The sequence below is a fragment of the Ambystoma mexicanum genome, chromosome 6q (genome assembly GCF_040938575.1).
Source record: "Ambystoma mexicanum isolate Mex_15411 chromosome 6q, UKY_AmexF1_1, whole genome shotgun sequence".
In the NCBI taxonomy this organism is placed as follows: domain Eukaryota; kingdom Metazoa; phylum Chordata; class Amphibia; order Caudata; family Ambystomatidae; genus Ambystoma; species Ambystoma mexicanum.
Window position 1 is genome coordinate 990,152,011 of NC_090937.1, and position 19,400 is coordinate 990,171,410.

General features: G+C 47.3%; 1 protein-coding gene across 2 annotated transcripts in view; it reads right to left on the bottom strand.

Annotated features, from left to right (window-relative positions):
• Positions 1–13,260: 13,260 nt before the first annotated feature.
• Positions 13,261–19,400, bottom strand: part of LRP2BP (LRP2 binding protein) — a 376,290-nt gene continuing 370,150 nt past the window's right edge. For both annotated transcript variants that reach the window (XM_069631511.1, XM_069631512.1), the window contains exon 9: positions 13,261–13,618. In XM_069631511.1, coding sequence (XP_069487612.1) covers positions 13,553–13,618 — 66 coding nt within the window. In that variant the 3' untranslated portion in view covers positions 13,261–13,552. The remainder of the gene's footprint in view (positions 13,619–19,400) is intronic.

A 19,400-nucleotide genomic window follows, 5' to 3' on the forward strand; every position in this document is an offset into this window, starting at 1 on the left:
ATAAGCCAAAAGGCATGACTTGATATTCAAACAAGCCATATTTGGTACGGAAAGCAGTTTTCCACTCATCTCCGCTTCTGACCCGGACCAGGTGGTATTCTCCCCGAAGGTCTAATTTGGTATAGATCTGGGCATCTTTGACTTGGTCTAGCATTTCCGGGATAAGAGGCAAGGGGTAGCGGTTCTTCACGGTTATCTGGTTTATTGCGCGGTAATCAATACAGGACCTCAAGTCCCCTTCCTTTTTCGGTACGAAGAACAAAGGACTGGCTTCTGGGGACTTAGATGGGTGGATAAATCCATTTGCAAGGTACTGGTCCAAATAGGATTTCAGGTGAAGGTTTTCTGGTTCGGTAAGAGCGTAGAACTGCCGCAAGGGATTTGTGCCCCAGGAATAGAGTCAATTTGACAATCATAAGGCCTATGCGGCGTCAATGTGTTAGCCTGGTCTTTTTGGAATACGTCCTGAAAGTCACGATATTCATCTGGCAAAGTATTAGTTACTCCCAGAGTAGAGGCTCTAGTATTGGAAGTCTTGGAGACACAGGAGCCGGGTTCGGGTCAGGAGAGTAGCAAGTTAGGGAGCAGTTGCTGGAGAAGGTTAATTTTCGTGCCCGCCAGTCTATCAAAGGGTTGTGAGCAACCAACCATGGCATCCCTAGTATCAACCAGAACTGAGGTGCCTTTATAAGATCGAACAAAATACACTCCCGATGTCCATCCTGGCACAGCAAGGTTACTACTGCTGTGCACTGGGTTACTGGTCCGGAGGCGATTTCTGTCCCATCCACGGTAGTCACCTTGTCCCTGGTAGACTTAGAACACAAAGGGAGCCCCATCTCTGCTGCCAACTCTTGATCTATATAGTTCCCAACTGCTCCGCTGTCGATGTACGCTTCTACGGCATGCATGCATGTTTGACGATTGTTGGTGATTTATTAAGATCACGGGTATCGCAAAGTGTGAGATCAGTGGCTCTTTGTCACCACTCGACAAACTGACCTCTACGGTTGCAGAGCCTGGTAGATCTGTGGCACCGACTGTCCTCCTTGGGGGTTTTATTGGGCAGTATTTCAGAAAATGTCCTGGTTTTCCACAATACAAACAAAGTTGCTGTTGTCTTTTTTAATCCAGCTCTTGTTTTGTTAATGGAGGTCGTATCCCTCCAATCTGCATGGGTTGTATGGCGTTGTCTGGCCCCCGTGGTGCATTGTCTTTAGGCTGAACATAAACTACTTGAGAGTCTGCTTTGGACCGGTCTGCTTTTCGTTCCTGCAACCGATGGTCTAGCTGCACGACCAGATTTATGAATTCGGTACAGTCTCTGGGGGGGATCAACTACCTAGGCCAAGACGTCCTTTAATTCGCCTCGTTAACCTCGATGGAATAATGTGGTTCTTTTGTTTTCTGGCCACCTGGCTTCAGCAACCAGTCTATTGAAGGTCGCAATGTATGTTAACAAGTCTTGGTTCCCCTGCCGGAGGGATAAAAGCTCGTTATCCACTGCTTGTTCCTGGGTATGGCGAGCAAACAGTTTTTTCATTTCTCTCTGGAACCCCCATAGTCCTATAACAACGGATCATTAGGGGTCACCAACGGCACCGACCAATCCGCTGCACTTCCACTCAAGTATGATAGGATGAAAGCTACCCGAGCTTGGTCATTTGGAAATGCCCCAGGGCGACAAAGGAAGTGAAGGCGACACTGATTTATGAATGCTGCATACTTCCGTGGGTCGCCCGAAAAACTTTCTGGTGTTGCCAGGGGAACTGTTCCAGGCAGCGTGATCTGTACTGGTGTGGGGGTATAAGATGGTGAGATAGGATTTTGCATCAGTGGATTTCCTCCAGGCAGAGGAGTCTGCCCTGCCTGCGATTGCAAGAATTGTCTGATGATTTTATCGGTGTGCTCCTTGGTCACTATTAGGTCTCTCCATAGTGAATTAGTCTCTTGTCGGGCTGAATGAACATCAGCACGAAGGTCCCCCAACAATTGAGCCAATTGGTCTATTTCTGATGTTTCCATGGTGCCCAGATGGATTATTTATGTGAGGCTTCGCATTCTGTTACGCTCACCTGGTATCCACGGGGACGCCAGCCAGTTGGTCGTTGGTGCCCTTCCCAATGATTCCCTGGTGTGGTCTCGGTGTCGATGGGATTCCGCCTGGTTGTCGGAATCGGTGGGCTCTCCGTCCTGCTGTCTGGGCAGAGGCGCGTTGTCTTTTGTGGGTGCGAGCGGTTCAGTTACTTCACTGACTGCTGCCCTTGTAGAGTCTTTCAGGTAGGTCTTATTGCGATTGATGGCGTCGTAATTCTTGCATGCCTTTTCTCTATGATGCGGTAACGAGGCACTTTGCGTAGCGCAGCGATGTCTTGTCCTCACTGACCTGTGCTTATCTCTTTTCGTAAGTCGCGGTGAGTTCCCAGCGCAGATGGAGTTCCAGAGCTATGCCGGCCGAAAAGCAACCAACCAGGTAAGTCTTTAAGCGCTTTGTGGTTGTAATGTCTCCACTACCTCCTTTAATGATGTCTTCCACCTTTTCTCAGGTCCTTCGATCCGGGGCGGTGGACTCCACCAACAGAGCTGCTCAGGAGCTGCGAGCAGTGAAGGATGATGAATGCAGGTAAGATTCTGCTGCTAACGATGTTCTTGGTTTTTCTGCAGGTCCGGAATTCACCAGGCTCATGAGAAAGCTGGACACGGTGAGCGTCACGTTGCTAGAAGCAAAGTAACGCAAGCAAAGCGTGTTGTCTTGTTCGGGTGTGGTTTAAATAGCGACTGTAAAGTAGTCCAGGTAAAGTAGTCCCTAGGCCACCACACCCAAAACACTAAACCGCATAGCTTGGTTCCAGGAATCAAGCTAAGAGGATGCCTCTATGTTGGCTGAAAGCCTAAATAAAGTAGTTCCTCAAGCAGATGTCTTTCCTTACTGATGAGCCTGGCGCCAAAGGCCCCAGGATTGGCCCCAAGAGGGCCTGAGAAGTGGATGCCAGGCCTTATTAGTGATCCGAGCCCTGATACCACCTGGCCGATGGGCTTGCCAGTGGGGATCAGGGCTGAGGGTCGTGACAGTTTTGGGTGCAGCAGATTTGGATGGCTTTGGGAGATCGGAAGCATTTTGGGATGCAGATGAGAGCAGAGTTCGAGAGCGTTCTGGGAGAGCAGTTGGCAGGCGATCAGATGAGCTTTGCAGAGGCTTGAGGCAGTTCAGGTGGCTGTTCGAGGGAGCTGGAGAGGAGCGAGAGGTCTGATAGATGCAGATCGTTGGGGGCTACCTGCAGTCCATGCAAATGGGGAGTATTGCTGATTGAGACTTAGGCCTAACTGATTGACTGGCTTGTTGGGACATGGGAGATTTGCACACACATTAGATGGGGTGTTGACATATGGAGGGAAGGGGAGATCAGACAGAGATTGTTTTATGAGAGAGAGAGCTGATGTGCGATGTGTGTGGTGATGGGAATGAGAGCTTGCTGACAAATAGCTTGCCACACTTTGTTATTAGCATTGTTACTAGGCCGCATTGCTGTTATTGGGATACAATGCATGTAGAATGGTAATAGGTTGCTATGCACAGAATTTGCATTATAGTTAGAACCCATGTAGAAAGGGTTACAAATTCGCTTTGCTAATACTGATTGTAATGTCTTGTTATGAATAAAAGTGTGTTTATTGTTGAATAGATTAATGTGTTTTCTTTGTGTCTTATGTTATTTCATCTTGTGTCTATTCTTAGCATTAGGGTATGTTTGTGTGTCTATAGCATAGCAACTTGGCAGTAACACAGTGCACAACCGCCCTGAGATTTACTTGTAGGAGGGCCAGAGTGGTCCACCCCTCCTGAGGTAGAGTTGCAGTTTGACAGAGGGGGAACCAAAGGAGCAGAAACCTACTACTTCTCATCCAGCCCTCCATGCAATTAACTCCACCTCCGCCACATATCAAAACAGTCATCCAAGTGCCGACCTTTATTTTATTCATTTGTATACAGCAGAAACAATGCTCTTTTGATCACAAAATAATATACCATAGATAAGAAATCAGATTTGATGGGAAGCCGTGAGGTTCTTACAATGGGGTGAGTTTGAGGGAAATTCTGACTAGGTTGTAGAGGGGTTAAATGGAACAGTCACCGGGGACAATACATAAGTAAATTAAGGATAATGAAAATTTTACATTTTTAAGTGCAGGTAGGCGGTACAGCCAGCTGTGCGCGGGATGCTACCATGATGGGTGAAGTGCTAGAGTGGAGGCAGAAGAAGTGGGGACAGAGGCAGGTTAGAGGCGAGGCAAAAATGTTAACCTACCTCATCTGCCTGCGAGCTAAGAGGGTAACTCGGAGGCGAGGAGGTAGGGTTTTAGTTTGATTTTAACAAATACATGTGTACTGTTTCTTGGATGTCTGTAGGAAGATAATTTCATGCAAGTGGGGCAGGAAGAGAGGAGGTGCGGAAGTGTGAGGAAGCACAGGGAGGATGAGGAGCCACAAAGGTAGTAGATGAGGTAAAGAGGAGATTAAGAGAAGGCTTGTAGAGTTTGATAGAGGATATATACAGTGGTGCCTTACCATGGATAGATTTGTAACCAGGAGAAGACGTTTAAATCTGGCCCTGTTTTGCATCATCAGCCATGCAGCCTAGTGACGGTATGAGGAAATAGGTGTGAATTGAGAGTCCATGGTGAAGTTAAGGATCTTGTCGAGAGGACAGAAAGCATAGTTGGGGAGACCAAAGAGGATGCTGGCAAAGTAGTCCCGTTTAGAGAAGACAAGAGTGGTTAAGAGATGCTTGGCAGTGTTGAAAGGAAGGTGATGCCTGATTTGCCTAATGTTTAGGAAGTTGAGGCGAGCTGATTTTCCAGTTTTGGAGATGAAAGTAGAGAAGGTGTGTGAACGGTCATAGATGACGCTGAGTTTTCTAGGTGAAGAAGAGTAGGTGAGAGTGTCAGATGGGAATTGGTTAGGCAGAGGAAGAGAAGAAAGAGAGCTTTTTGCAGGGAAGAAGAGCACCTCTGTTTTGGTAGAATATAACATCAGGGAGTGGGAAGACATTCCAATATTTAATGGCAGAGAGACAGTTGGATATTTTGATCAGAGGAGAATTCTGAAAAGATAAGATCTGCGATCAGCTCCATGAAGAGTTGGTATGAGAACCCAAAGGAGATTAGTGCCCCAAAAGCAGAGGTGTAGATTGTTCAGAGGAGCGGACTCAAGACAGAGCCTTGTTTATGTTTATTGAATTTATGTAGCGCTTTACGCCAAAGTGCTTGTGGAACACCTACAGTTGGAGGATTGAGTTGAGAAGTGTTGTTACTCTAGGAGATGGGAATTGGCGAAGTGCAAACTAGGATTGAATCCAGGCAGGGCTTGATCGTGAATCCCAAGAAGAAAGAGAGTATTAAGGAGATCAGGGTGATTAACAATGTAAAAGGCAGCACACAGGTCAATGAAAATTAGGATAGAGGATAGGTTAGAGTGCTAAGCAGAGGCAATGAAGTTTGAGCAGTTTCCGTGGAGTGACAGGAGCAGAAACCTGCTTGTAGGGGGTCTTGAAGGTTGTGGATGTCTAAGAAATTGGTAACATGGTTGAACACAACCCTTTTGAGCACTTTAGAGTAGTGCGGAAGGAGAGAGACGGGGCGAAAGTTAGCCAGTAGGTTTGGGTCAGCCCCTTGGTTTTTTAGGAGAGGGATGACCGTGGCTGTTTTGAAACACAGGGAAAGCAAGCTGAGTCGAAGGACAGGTTGAAGAGTTCAGGGAGTGAGAGGCCACTAAAGGGGCGATTGGCTTGACTAGCTGAGGAGCAGGAGGCTCCGATGTGGCACATGAGGGGATAGCTTTAATAAGTAGAGATATCACTTTGTCTGTATTAGTGTGACTAAAGTGGGAGATAGAGGCAGAGGATGGTAGAGTAGGCGGAATGAAACATGCAGGAGGAGAGAATGTGAGGAAGGTTAGGAGAGAGTCTCTAATTTTAGAAAGTTTTGCAGCCAGTCAATAGCTGTGAGAGTGGAGTTGATAGTCATAGACTCAGGAGGAGTGATGAGTGAGTCTAGGGTGCACTGCAGCTGGCGAGGATGGATGGAGTGAGTGTCAATGCCTATCCTCAACATCCTGCTAATGACTTCTACCTCAACACTGCAAGCCCTCAACCCCAGAACCCTCCAATAACAATGGCAGTACTCCTCACACTGCGCACCTCCCATTAGAATGTACACTATGTAATTATATACTGCTTGAATTTCAGGATGCATCAATATATTTACAGTAAATTAAACATAAAACAAAAGGCTAAACTATGTGTGTCTGCGTTTATGGTTTTCCATACACTCAACTCCTGCAACTCGTAGTGCTATTCACCATTCCATCGTGCAGGTCAAAATGCTGCATTGCCAAAGCCCTTCCATGACCCACTCCCTCGCACTCACTCATAACAGCACCAAAGTGAGAACAACATACAGTATGGAAAAAAAGATCACATATTCGTAGCTGTCCCATTCCGTTCAACGACCACAGGCACAAGATGAAGAAATAATATATGTAGCTAATCCTGAACACAGTCACCTGGAACCCATGCTTATTTTCTGAACCGCAAAAAAAATTGAGTATGTAAAACCACAACCAATAAAAATCAATTGATGAGGCACACACCAGTTTCAAACATTGGTATCCAATCGATCAAGGGTACACAGGTAAGCACTCATCCCCACTCTTGCAGAGATTGACGGGAGCTTGAAAGCCTACGTGCTTGGAAGGATTGCCTACGCCACACTCCAGAAACAGCATTACCTCCACGTCCACTCTTCCTCGTCCCAGTACTTACCTCATGAGGCACCCGCCTCCGACACAGGACCTTCTTCTATTTCTTCTTATTTCTATAACTCCTCCCCCACACCCACGTTACTTAGTTTAATTTTTCCTGCCTCTGGCAGGTTGGGCTTGTTTTTTCTTCCCGGCGCGGGGCGCTGGGGAGCTCCGAATGCTGGCCCCCTGATGGGGCTGTGTGGCGGGGCCTTCGGCTCCTTCAGGTGTGGCAAGACTCCTGGGTTCCCTGCGGGGCTTGGGACCCGGTTGAGTCAGGCTGCCTTGCCTGGTTTCTGCTGGGCTTTGGCCAGCGCAGGGCATCGTGGCCCGGGTTCTAGGAGAACGGACCCGGGTTAAGGTAAGGAGAAGGGGGGGCATGTTTTTCCTGTTGCATGGCCATGCGGCATGGGCAGCTGTGCACGGATTGGCGGCTCCTTTTTCTTGTTTGAGCCACGTGCTCCGGAGGAGGGTGGGCTCCTCCTCTGGTGCTGCAGGCATGTTGCCATAGGAATTAATTGATGTTGTTCCTATTGGTTGTTGTTCTTTCTGGCCTCTATTTGAATGTGGGAGAGGCACGTTAGCAATTGTTTGTATGTGGAGCCTTGATTCGGTGTACAGGGGTCTTTGGTGAAGCAGGCTTCCTTGGTCACTGTTTTTGAGCTTACTCAACATGGGAAAACATTCTGCAAAGAGCAGGCATCTGGGCCTGTCTTCTTCTTCTTTGTCTTCCTCTTCTCCTGATTTACACAGAAAGAGAAAGAAGAAGGCTAAGCGTTTTTCCCTGACCAGAAAGGAGTTGAAGAAGCTGCTTAAGCATCATAGAGGGAGTCGCACACGTGCTCATGGACACAAGCGCAGGTGTGTCTTCCTCATCCTCCTCTTCTTCTGGCGCTGAGTCATCGGCCTCTTCTTGTTCCTCTTCGGCTGATGCTGAAGGGAAGTATCTGGACAGAGAGGGAGTGGAGGAGCTGCTGGCTCAAGTTGGGGATTGCATGGGATTTTCAGAGCCCCTGGTGCCGGTGGAGGGGGCCGACCCTTCTATTCGCCAGTATAGGCATACACCTAGGGAAGGGGTTGCCATTGGTATCCGATATCCGGGAAAAAATCCTCCGGGAATGGCATGACCCGGAGAAGATTGCAATGCCCGCTTCATGTCCAAACTTTACCCTTTGAAGGGCGAGACTTTGCTGTCTGATCCAGTTGAGGTCGACGATATCCTCGCCAGCCTGGTGGGTCGCTCCTCTATGTCGGCCGAGGAGACGGCCGTCCAGGATCCAGTGGACCGCCAAGTTAATTCCGGCCTTAAGAAGGTTCATGCAGGGGCGCATCTGGCCCTTCGAGCAAATATCTATGGTTCCTACACAGCTGAAACAGTGTTGAATGGTTTCAGGGAGTTGAAAAAGGCTGTCAATGAAGGCTCTGATTGTGCCCCTTTGCTTACAGACATGCAGAGACAGGTTGAGTTTTTGGCCGATTTGGCTTTTGATGGGGTACGTCGTTCAGCCATGGCCATGGGGGCTGGTATATCTGCCCGGAGGCATTTGCACCTAAGGGACTGGAAGACTGATGGGTCTCAGAAGGCGGCTGCCCTGAAACTTCCTTTCACTGGGTCCAGGCTTTTTGGTGATTGCCTTGAGGATAAGGTGCACAAAGTTTTTAGGGCGGACAAACATGCTGACAAACTTCGACGCAAGCCTCCTTCAACGGCCAAGAAATCTTCCTCTGGCGCTGGTCCAGTGACCAGCAGGTCTTTTCCTGGCTCCTCATCACATTCTTTTCGGAGAGCTAGGCGGGGGTCGGGGTCCTCCACGCTCTTCACGTCCTGGGCCGGCACCTAAGTCCTGACGGTTTGGAATTGCCGGTGGGCGGGCGGCTCTGGCAGTTTTTTCCAGTATGGGAAAGGTGGTGTTCCGACTCATGGGTTCTGGACACAGTACAATGGGGGTATCGAGTGCATTTCCTCTCTCCTCCTGTCCAGCATTGCATGGTTCGGACTGTGGTTCCCAGGTCTCGTCTCAAAAGGTTGGCCATGGACGCCGCGCTCTCCGAATTAGTGCTGAATGCGGCCATCATGCCCGTTCCTCTCCCTGTGCAGGGTCAGGGGTTCTACTCACAGGTGTTCCTGGTCCCCAAACCTTCGGGGAAGTACCGTCTAATTCTGGACCTCAAAGCCCTGAACTGCTTCGTCCAAAAGGAACACTTCAAGATGGAGACTTTACAGAACATTCTTCCGATGTTATTAAAGGGGGATTGGATGACATCTCTGGATCTCCAGGACGCTTATTACCATGTGGCTCTCCGTCCCTGGCACATGCAGTTCTTCCGCTTTGCAGTGGGATCCCGACATTTTCAGTTCAGGGTGCTCCCGTTCGGACTGCGATCTGCCCCCAGAGTTTTCACCAAGCTGGTGGCTCCCCTGGTGGCGCACTTACATCTGCGGGGCATTCAGATATTTCCCTACCTGGACGATTGGTTGATCAAAGCGTCCTGCCGGCAGACTGTCATTTCTCATCTCCGATTGGTCTGCCAGGCATTGCAGGACTGGGGTTTCCTGGTGAACTGGCAGAAGTCACAACTGGAGGCTTCTCAGGATCTAGTTTTCATTGGTGCACAGGTTTGCACCAGGATGGGGAAGGTGTTCCTGTCCCTGGAGAGGGTCCGTCGCTTGCTGACTGTCCTGGGCAGGGTTCTCGGGAGGCAGTATGTCCCGGCCCGCCTATTGCTGAAATTGCAGGGGCACATGGCTTCGTGCGTGTTTCTAGTTCCCTGGGCCCGTCTTCATCTACTACCGATGCCAATGGAAGGGGCTGGGGAGCTACGTTGGGAGTCCTCTCTGCTCAGGGGTTGTGGGATCTGGAAGAGAGCCATCGGACATCCAATTGGCGAGAGTTGTGTGCAATTCTCCGGGCTCTGGTGTACTTCAGGAGGTTGCTGATGGGCCGGGCAGTTTTGGTCCGGACGGACAATACGACAGCTTTGGCTTACGTCAACCGCCAAGGGGGTTCCGGCCGCTCCTTAAATGCCCTGGCAGCTCAGATAGGTGCTTGGGGGGGAATCACATCTGGTGTCCCTGGTGGCTTCACATATCAGGGGGTGGACGATGTTCGGGCGGATCTACTCAGCCGCCGGTTTCCCTCCTCGGTGGAACTGGTCCTCTCGACCCAGGTTTTTGCAGAGATCTGTGTCAGGTTCGGGACCCCTATTCTGGACCTGTTTGCGTCTCCAGCCTCAGCAAAAGTTCCCCTCTTCTGCTCTCGTTTTCAGACAGAGGGTGCGTGGGGGGTGGACGCCCTCTCTGTGCAGTGGCCTCAGGGTCTCCTTTATGCTTTTCCACCTATTCCTCTTCTGCCTCGGGTGGTTCAGCGCATCAGAATATCCAGGGTGACTGTATTGTTGTTCGCTCCGTACTGGCCCCGCCGGAGTTGGTTCCCCTCTCTGTTGGAGCTTTGGTGTCAGGAGCCTTGGCTGGTTCCGAAGTGGCCTTGTCCCCTTCTGGGGGAGCTACGGTTGGGGGTCCGCCAGATACAATGGGCAGTGTGGATATTGCACGGGCTAGGCTGATATCTCAGGGGTTTTCTGGTCCTGTGGTGGATTCCATAATGATTGCTCTTAGACCCTCCACTCTGAAGGCTTACGGCAGACATTGGAGCCATTTCCGGGACTGGTGTAGGCGGTCTGGGATACCCCCCCTGCGTTCTGGCCTCCCCGCTATCCTTCAATTCCTCCGGGATGGGTTTGACAAGGGCCTGGCGGTTTCCACGCTTTGCTCTCAGTGGGCCTCCATAAAATTCCTTTTGGGGGACTCTGATGGGCACTTGGATGGGGAGGTGTTGGTGGGGAAGTTGCTCAGGGGTTTTTCTTCTTCCAGTCCCTTCCAGTCCTTGTACTTATAAGGGGCTTCCTCCTTGGGATCTCCCTCTTGTCTTAAAGTTTCTTCAAGGGCCCCGCTGTGAGCCCATTTCCGAAATTGATATGAAACATCTGACGCTGAAGACTGCTTTTCTGATTGCCATAACTTCTGCCCGTAGGCTTGGGGAGATTGGGGCTCTGTTATGTCACCCCCCTTTCCTGAGGGTTCTGCCAGACTCGGTGGTGCTGAGGTGTGATCCGAAGTTTCTCCCTAAAGTTGTTTCTCGTTTTCACACCTCTCAGGATCTGGTTCTCCCTGCCTTTTTTCAAAATCCGCAAACGCCAGAGGAAGTGGCTTGGCATAACATTGATGTGAGGCGGGCGGTGTTGGAGTACTTGGCTAGAACTGCCCCTTTCCGCCGCTCTGACAGTCTTCTGATTACTTTTGGCCCGGCTGGGGCTGGGCGTAAGGCATCTGTAGTGTCCATTAGCCGATGGATCCGTCTTATGGTCTCCATCCATAGCCTATGTGGCTTCGGGCGGTCCACCAGAGGTTTGGCGGCCTCATGGGCCGATGCTAAGGGGGTTTCTCTACAGGAGATATGTAGAGCTGCCACTTGGGCTGGTCAGAGCACCTTCATCAACCACTATAGGTTGAATGTCTTCCACTCGGGGGTTGGTTCCTTCGGGGTTGGAGTTTTGTCTGTGGGGATGTAAAATTGGAGTTATTAAAGGTGTGTGTTTCTGCACTGTTTTGACTCTGTCTCTCATTGGGACCTTTTTCCCCGTTTGTTGCTTTGGTATACCTCATGAGGTAAGTACTGGGACGAGGAAGAGTGGACGTGGAGGTAATGTTCTGATTACTTACCAATAATCTTCATTACTCCTAGTCCTACTCTTCCTCGTCACAGTACTGACGACCCTCCTCACCCTCCCTGCGGGGAAGGTCCCATGCTACGGCTTGGTAATATGAAACTAAGTAACGTGGGGGAGGAGTTATAGAAATAAGAAGAAATAGAAGAAGGTCCTGTGTCGGAGGCGGGTGTCTCATGAGGTAAGTACTGTGACGAGGAAGAGTAGGACTAGGAGTAATGACGATTACCGGTAAGTAATCAGAACATTAGAGTGCTGTGGCGCCAAAATGTAAGATGCACCACTTAGCATTCAGCCATATGTGAACTGGTGGGAGAGCGGAGGCATGGGGATGAGAGCAAGGGAGAGCAGCGTGCTGCTGATCAGCACTTTTGAAAAAGCTGTTGCTATGGGGCTGGAGGTCTTTTTCTGTGTACACTGTGATGCCGTCACAAACGCCTCTACAAGCTCCATTCAGGATGTGTAATGTGTGCTGTAAATACCAATAATGCCTCGAGCATATTGGGACCTGCAGTGCTCTAATGGGGGAAAAACAGAAAAGCAATTGTGAGAGTGTCTCTCATAAAAACAAGAAATAGTAAATATGCTAATACTATTTATGTTAAAACATCAGAGTATGAATACAAATAAATGGTAAAACACACTGCATACGTTAGCCGAGGCTTATTTTTAGCACCCAGACCAAATAGCTGAGCATACTTTTAAAATAATAAATAAACATATCATGCATTAAACCTGGGCCCCAGTGATTTAGGGCTCATCCTGTTGATGGGGTTTTCATCAAGTTCAAAACCTAGTCCCCAATCTACTGGGGAGTACACCAGGTAGGCTTCAACTCTTCACCCACCACTTGAAAAGAAGGTCACAGTAATTTGTCAGGGACAATAAATGGCAAGACTGTGCTATGTCAATGAGCCACCAAGTGGTGAAATGATGAACAGCATCTTTGATGCCTATGTCCAAAATTGGGTCCAATAAAGTGCTGAGATGTGTATGAGGAATGGCTGATTCGTGCGACAGATTGATCTGTACAAATGTTGCTCTCAAGTATAGTACAGTGATTTAAAAAAGCTAAAGAAAGGCATATCCACCAGAAATGTAAATGTGTTCAAATATCAAATCCATTTTTTTTTACTTTATTTACATTTTTCATAGTTACAACAAGCCAAGAAAAGAGAACAAATTAAAAATTGATAATCAAAATATCATGAAAACAATAATTTAACATCAATAAGTTCAGGCAATAAAGAATAAGGTAACTAAGATATAATCAGCAACAATCTGACTATCAAACAGTATGTAGACATCATATCAGCATAAGTATATACATTATATGCAAAAACAAAAGACACTAGACATGACGAACATCAACCCCCCCCTTACTCATTCCCCCCTCAATTGGAAATTCAAAAAATAATTAAAATCCACTCTGTCAGAATTCAAGCATAAAACTCATTGAATACACTCCATTGTTCTTTATAAAATTCCTCTCTATGTAGTATCATATTTGATTTTTGCAAAACGTGAAAGAATCTGCACCTGCACAAGCCAATCTTCTACACATGGCTTTTTTCTAGTTTTCCAGAGACGCAAGATTTGTCGGCTCGCCACCAGAAGAAATTTATTGACCAAACATCCAATCATTTTATTTTCACAAAGTGCTATTAATTGATGCACTAGCAGATGCATAACATATATTATCCAGCAGAAGAGTCAAATATAAATATTGCTTTGGGTTAGATATTCCAGGGTTTTATTGCATAACCCCTCAAATGAGGTTCCCTGGAGATAGGCATGGCTACTTTGTGCTGGCTTTATTCAATACACATCACCAAAGTTTTTATGAAATGAATAGGCGTGGAGAGTGCAGCAATACCTTTTGGTTTCTAATGTAAAAAAAAGAAAAACACTGGTTTATGAAGACATGATTTAAATCAAAACCATGATCAGTCACATCCCCAGACTCATTGCAAAGTAACCTTCCTAATGAAAGTTGTGCTTCAGAAGAGGGAGAATGGATGGGACGTTCTAAATTGATCCATAGACCACTTCCAACTGAAGATCAGCCGCTACATCTGCATCCAGGTGGAAGGCCTACAAGCAAACAGAGAGAGTTTAGGAAAGAATGAACATCAGAACACATTGTTCTTCTAAGTGAAGGGCATGAATACTGACAGAGCATACATTTTCAAAACCAGTTTACAATGTCAAATGTCCTCTGCATAAAATGTAAGAATATGGTCTTTTAAAGGAAACACGAGGTTCAAGATGTGACAAAAGGCATCTTTTGTGGTAGAAATCCACCAAACTGTGAAATATATGTGGACACACATTAATAAGGCACCTATTGAATATTACATTCCAAAGTCATTGAGCACCCTCTTCTTATTGTTAGATTGCTGTTTTAACGTAAACATCTAGACTGTCAAGTATGTGACATGGAGACAAATTTATCTCCAATCTACTTAAACAATAGAAAACTGATTCTGTAAGGTGGGTTACATTGTTTATATAACTGATATCTCTTGGATCGGGCAGATCACCACAGAGGTGAAGATTAACTTGATTCCCAAGTTTCTTTATCACTGCCTGTCGTTCCCTGTGAGAATCCCCAAATCCATTGTTCAGGGGCTATAGAATAAAATCTTCTTGTTCATTTGGGGGTGGGGTGGCGGCAGGAAGCCAGAATCCTCAAAAAAATACCTCTTCTGAAGTGCAAAATTGGGAGGCAAGGGTATCCCTGACACATACAAGTAGAATCTGGCAGCACAAATATCACAAGTACTATGCTCCTCTGGGCAACAAGCTGACTCGCTTATTAAATGGAGGCAGACGGAACAAGCAGCATCTTGGCCTCCCTTCCCCGATCTCCTTAGTCCCAGAGGGACACACCGTCTCCCTTGACCATGACTCGTAACACATTATATTATTGGAACAAAGCGACAACGAGATGAGGGACCGCATCCGGCCCTGGTCTGCTTTCCCCATTCCTAAATAACCCTAAGTTCCAGCCGGGCACGGTTGAAAGAAGATTCATGGGTTGGAGGTCTCGAAACCCTGCATCAGGTATATCACAATGACACTCCCCTGTTGTTCGCTGAATCAAAAACCAAATTCCAGCTGCACGAATCAAGACAGATTTCAATACATACAATGTAGGCATTAGATTACGTACCCCAGGGTTAAACTCTATAACACCAGACCACTGAATGTTTGCAAGCTCACCTTGCAAGCGAGCATACCAAAGCTAGTGACGCCACCCTATACAGACTTCTAGAACGCTCATACCCCTCTGACAAACCAGATGGGAGGAGAACATAGGAGAACCCCTGGACAAAGATAGTTGGGGTCGCAAATGTTGCATATGCATAAGTCATCCAGATGCACCACAAACAATGTGTATATAAGCTGTGCTGTAGGTGGTAATTGCCCTCGACCATACTCCCTAAAACTAAACCTGCTAATTCGCCAAATTTCTGGAGGGGATGTTCAGACCCTGCTACAATATTCCACATGTGGTAGTCAAGCCCTGAAGCAGTCCTCTTTTGGAAAGCGGTCTTATTACATATTAATGTTGCAATCAGGGTCACAAATACCATAAGACCCGCCTAATTCTGGGCATCAGGTGACCCTCATTACTCACCTCCTGGTGGCAGCCAGGCTTAAGAACGAACGAAACTGGAAAGCTGCGGAAGGTCCATACCCGCAGATATGCTGGGGTACCGTGTGGGACATCCTAGTGGCAAAGAAATCTCAGTTCTGATCTTAAATCAGTACAGGAAGGTTGTCAACAAATGGCTTCCTTTCATTTAATAAACACTTAGCTATTCTCAAATTGCACGGAGACCGATACGTATTGCATACATTGACTTATTGTAATACCACCCCTTTCGCCCTTCGCGGGTCCCCTTTGTGATTAGTTAAGTGATAGCTCTAAATTCAGTACCTAGAATTATGTGTACCTTTTCAACTATACACTGAGAACTCATACTCACCTCTGGTTGAAATTAATGTGCATGCTTTTTCTACCCTGCATCGATTATACTTGAAGCTGTAATCAATGGCGATCGTGGATTTAAAATGGTTTTAAAAAAATAAATAAAAGAACCTCTGTGCGCTGCTAATGGCAATGTCTTGGATGTCTACCGATTGCCAGGCTTCGTGTTTACTATTGGCTGCAGCCTGGAAGGTTGCTCAGAAGGAGATTCCTGCCCAGGACAGAGGTGTCACAGAGATCATCTTTCGGCATGAAATGGAGGACCTCAGCAGGCAGACTGACAGTGCAGGCACATCAGGCAGCGACCAATGCTGATAATGGTATCTCTAGGATAGGCTATAGAGGAACATGCTGCTCCCAGTTATCTGCTTGAGGAGTCAATCTGAAAGCATATTTCCCTAATAAGGCGGCCTTTTTCCTGTAATTAACATATAGACATAGACAGCGAAAGCAGAAAAATACCATAAGGCATAGAGAGTTGGTCCATCAAAAAAAGTAGAACTTTTTTTCTGATTGGATGTTAATCCAGTGTTTTACGTTTTGTGCCAAGCCATACCTGATGTGGACGCAGAACCCCCAGAGTTTCTTAGGCCCATTTCTCATTACAATTAGGAACTGAATCCAGTAACTGGTCAGATAGCACAGTAGAGCGCTCGCTTTGACATCTGTGCAGAGCCTGGCGACGCAGGTTCAAATCCCGGTAGGGCCAAACTCAGCCTTTCATCCGATAAATGAGGACCACACACCGTGGGTAAAAATAAACAGCACTCAGATACCTGACGGTTCGTAGCGCTATATAAATGCTAAATTATTATTATAGTGCTGGCAGGGTTTCCACCATGTTTGAGGTCACTGCGGCTTCAGATCAAATTACAGGGAACGATGTTTACAGACGTCGCCTCTGTGAGGTCAGTGTTTACCACACTTTTTCATATTTTAAAGACTTATAGGATACGATTTGGGCTAGGTTTGGAGCCATAGACTTTTTGCTTTCAATTGCAGGATTACTACATGAATGAGAAGACAGATTCTTATACCCACACTTATGTGTTCTTAACCCCCAGTAGATGGACACTTGATAAGGTACAATATTTGAATATCTGGGCAACAAAAGTTTACATACTACAGACTGATGGATCAGAGAGAGAATTGACGTTACAATTTGTGATTACATACGCCAGGGATGGTCCCAGTGTTACCTTTCATTTAACTATGATGTTATCTGATTTACAGGGTACATTATGTTATAGTGCTACATGTCTCATAGGTGGACACTAATGTTAGTTTGTACAAAATTACAGTTTTAGTAGATGATGTTAGAGAATGTTTGACAACGTCCCTTTTGAAGAAATGAATTGATTTAATTAATTATTTTATAGATTTAAAAGTACTTGAAGACTCCTGATGAAGTGTATAAAGCTCGAGACGCGTTTGGTCGCCATTTGTTATTGCAATAAAAACATTTATGTTCAATTAAATTTGTAACGCTTGTTTTACATATATCCACGAAACTGGTATTTCATGAATATTGAAAATATATTGTACAGATATTAGATATTTAGATATCGACAACTGTTTGGCTTTTTGATAAAGCCAGTGATAGAGTGCAGGGGACTGGAGTTCCCTAATCCTTGGGAACTTTATTCGTTTTATAATGTTTCGCATATCCATGTACCAGGATCAATCTTTCTCCCCTGCACCTTGAATTCCATTGGACTATTACAAGTAAGAGCAAGATCAAACCTCTTTTTGTTACTATTATTTCTTAGGTAGTGCACTGTGGGATATTTTGTATTGGGCTTCAGGTCAAAGCCAGAACATTGTGTTAGGATCCCTGCTAGAAATGGCAGCACCACATGCTCTCGTTTCACTATTATTAAAGACAAAAACACAGCATAGGGCAAGTAAATTATTTCCAATACCACATGGACTAGGTACCCTGAATCAAAGCCAGCCTCTCTGCCCCAACAGATGGTACTCCATGTCACTGTGTAGCTATTACAGATTGTCTATTGATTCCCTGCACTGACATCACAGATGTACCACTGCTTTTAGATCAAAATGGCAGATTGGTATCTGGATACGGAGTATGTGCCGCCAAGGAAGTGGTGGAAAACAGAAAATTACCCAGAGTCACCTCAGCTCAAGTGGCAGAGTTGGGAGCCCTCACTAGAGCCTGTTTGGCTGCATAGCAGTCAGTCAATATATATACCAAATCAAAGTATGCCGTTGAGGGGCCCACAACCATGGCCAACCCTGGAAACAGTGAGGAAGGATTTTTTAAATCAAAAGGCACATCTATTAGGAATGGGCATTATGTAAAAGTATTGCTAGCCTCGATCATGTTTCCTGAACGGATAGCCATTATTAAGCATGCAGCTTATGAATCCCTAATTGATCCAATAAGTTGCAGAAATTATTTTACAGGAAAAATGGTCAAATTGGCTGCTTCACTGGAGTCAGAAGATGCCTATATACTTCCTGTTAGGGTGATCAGTCTTACTCTTACGTCCAGTTCCCTTTCCTCCATCCTTGTGAGCATCCGTCAAAATGGCGGACAATTTAGTACACATGCGGGGGCGCGGCCACACTCCCCAAGACCCTGCGCTCTGGTCCCTCGCCCTGGTCCCTATCTCCGCACGGACGGTGTCGGACCTGGCAGCTACGTACTGAGACTTTTTAACTTTCCATTTGTTCCTGGTTATTGTTTTCATTTTCAATCTTCTTCACCTCCCTTCGGTGCCTCCTCTCCCCTGGCGCATGTTGGCTGCAGGAGGATTCACGAGATGTGCGTCCTGCAAGCGCTCCTTCCCGGTTTAGGACCCCCATGCACTCTGTGTTGAGTGCCTGGGGCCCGACAACCGCTGTGACGCATGCGCAGCTTAAAGCTCTCTCCGTCAATGGGCATTGAAGAATCGTCTTTCACACCAGAGGGAGATCTTCCATGCTTCTCTTCCAGGTCATCTTAAAGAATTTGTCTCCAGGACCCCACATCATGACAAGGTAGGCCTTTATTTTAATAAAGCTCCTCAGCGCAGCGACTGCTTCCTGGGGCGTCCACGTGGAAGGGTACATTACACTCTGGTTCTTGCAGTTCGAAGGCCGCTAAGGCTACCGGCTTCCAAGCCTAGGGATCCGGGGGCTCTTCTGGGTGATCTGTTGACAGACCTGAGGCCGTCATGGCTACCGGCTCTCAAGCCGAGGGATTTAGGAGCTCTACCGGACATCCACGAAGGGGCGATTAAGTTTGTCCTCCTTCGGCCTCAGTGGGCAAGGGATAGTCGTGTTCAAACTGTAAGAGTCAGTCCTTAGCACGATCCAGCACGAATACCAGCTCTGTTGGTGAGGGTGCACAGCCTACCGGAGCCACCTCTGAGGTCGTGGGTCAGGATGATTCGACTACCGGCCAGCAGGCCGAGGGTACTGAGCCTACCAGAGCTATCTCTGTGGTTGACACTTCTGTTTCAGGTTTGAGGGCCATGTCTGAGCCAGCACATGGCACGGGTCCTTGGCACCCTCCCACCCAAGGCATGCCGCAAGGTCCCAAGATGGTGGACAAGCACGTGGCTGAGCCTGCTAGCTTGGCAGCATTCTTGGATTCGGGTCAGAGCCTACCCGGTCCCTCGCTCCATTGAGTGGGCCATGCATGAAGGTTCCAGTCCCCTTCCCTTTGGGAATCAGTGGCAGACTCTATGGTAAAGGCAGTTGGTCTTCACAGCAATACATCTACCAATCGCAGCCTCACAGCTACACTCCACAGCTGCCCCAGTGCTTCAATCGGGAACAAAGACCCAGCGCTGCTGAGGGCCGTCCCCCTTGGGATCTGGCTGCTTGCGAGGACTGCTTCTTTGAGCGCTTCCACCTCATGCGCTCCCCGCA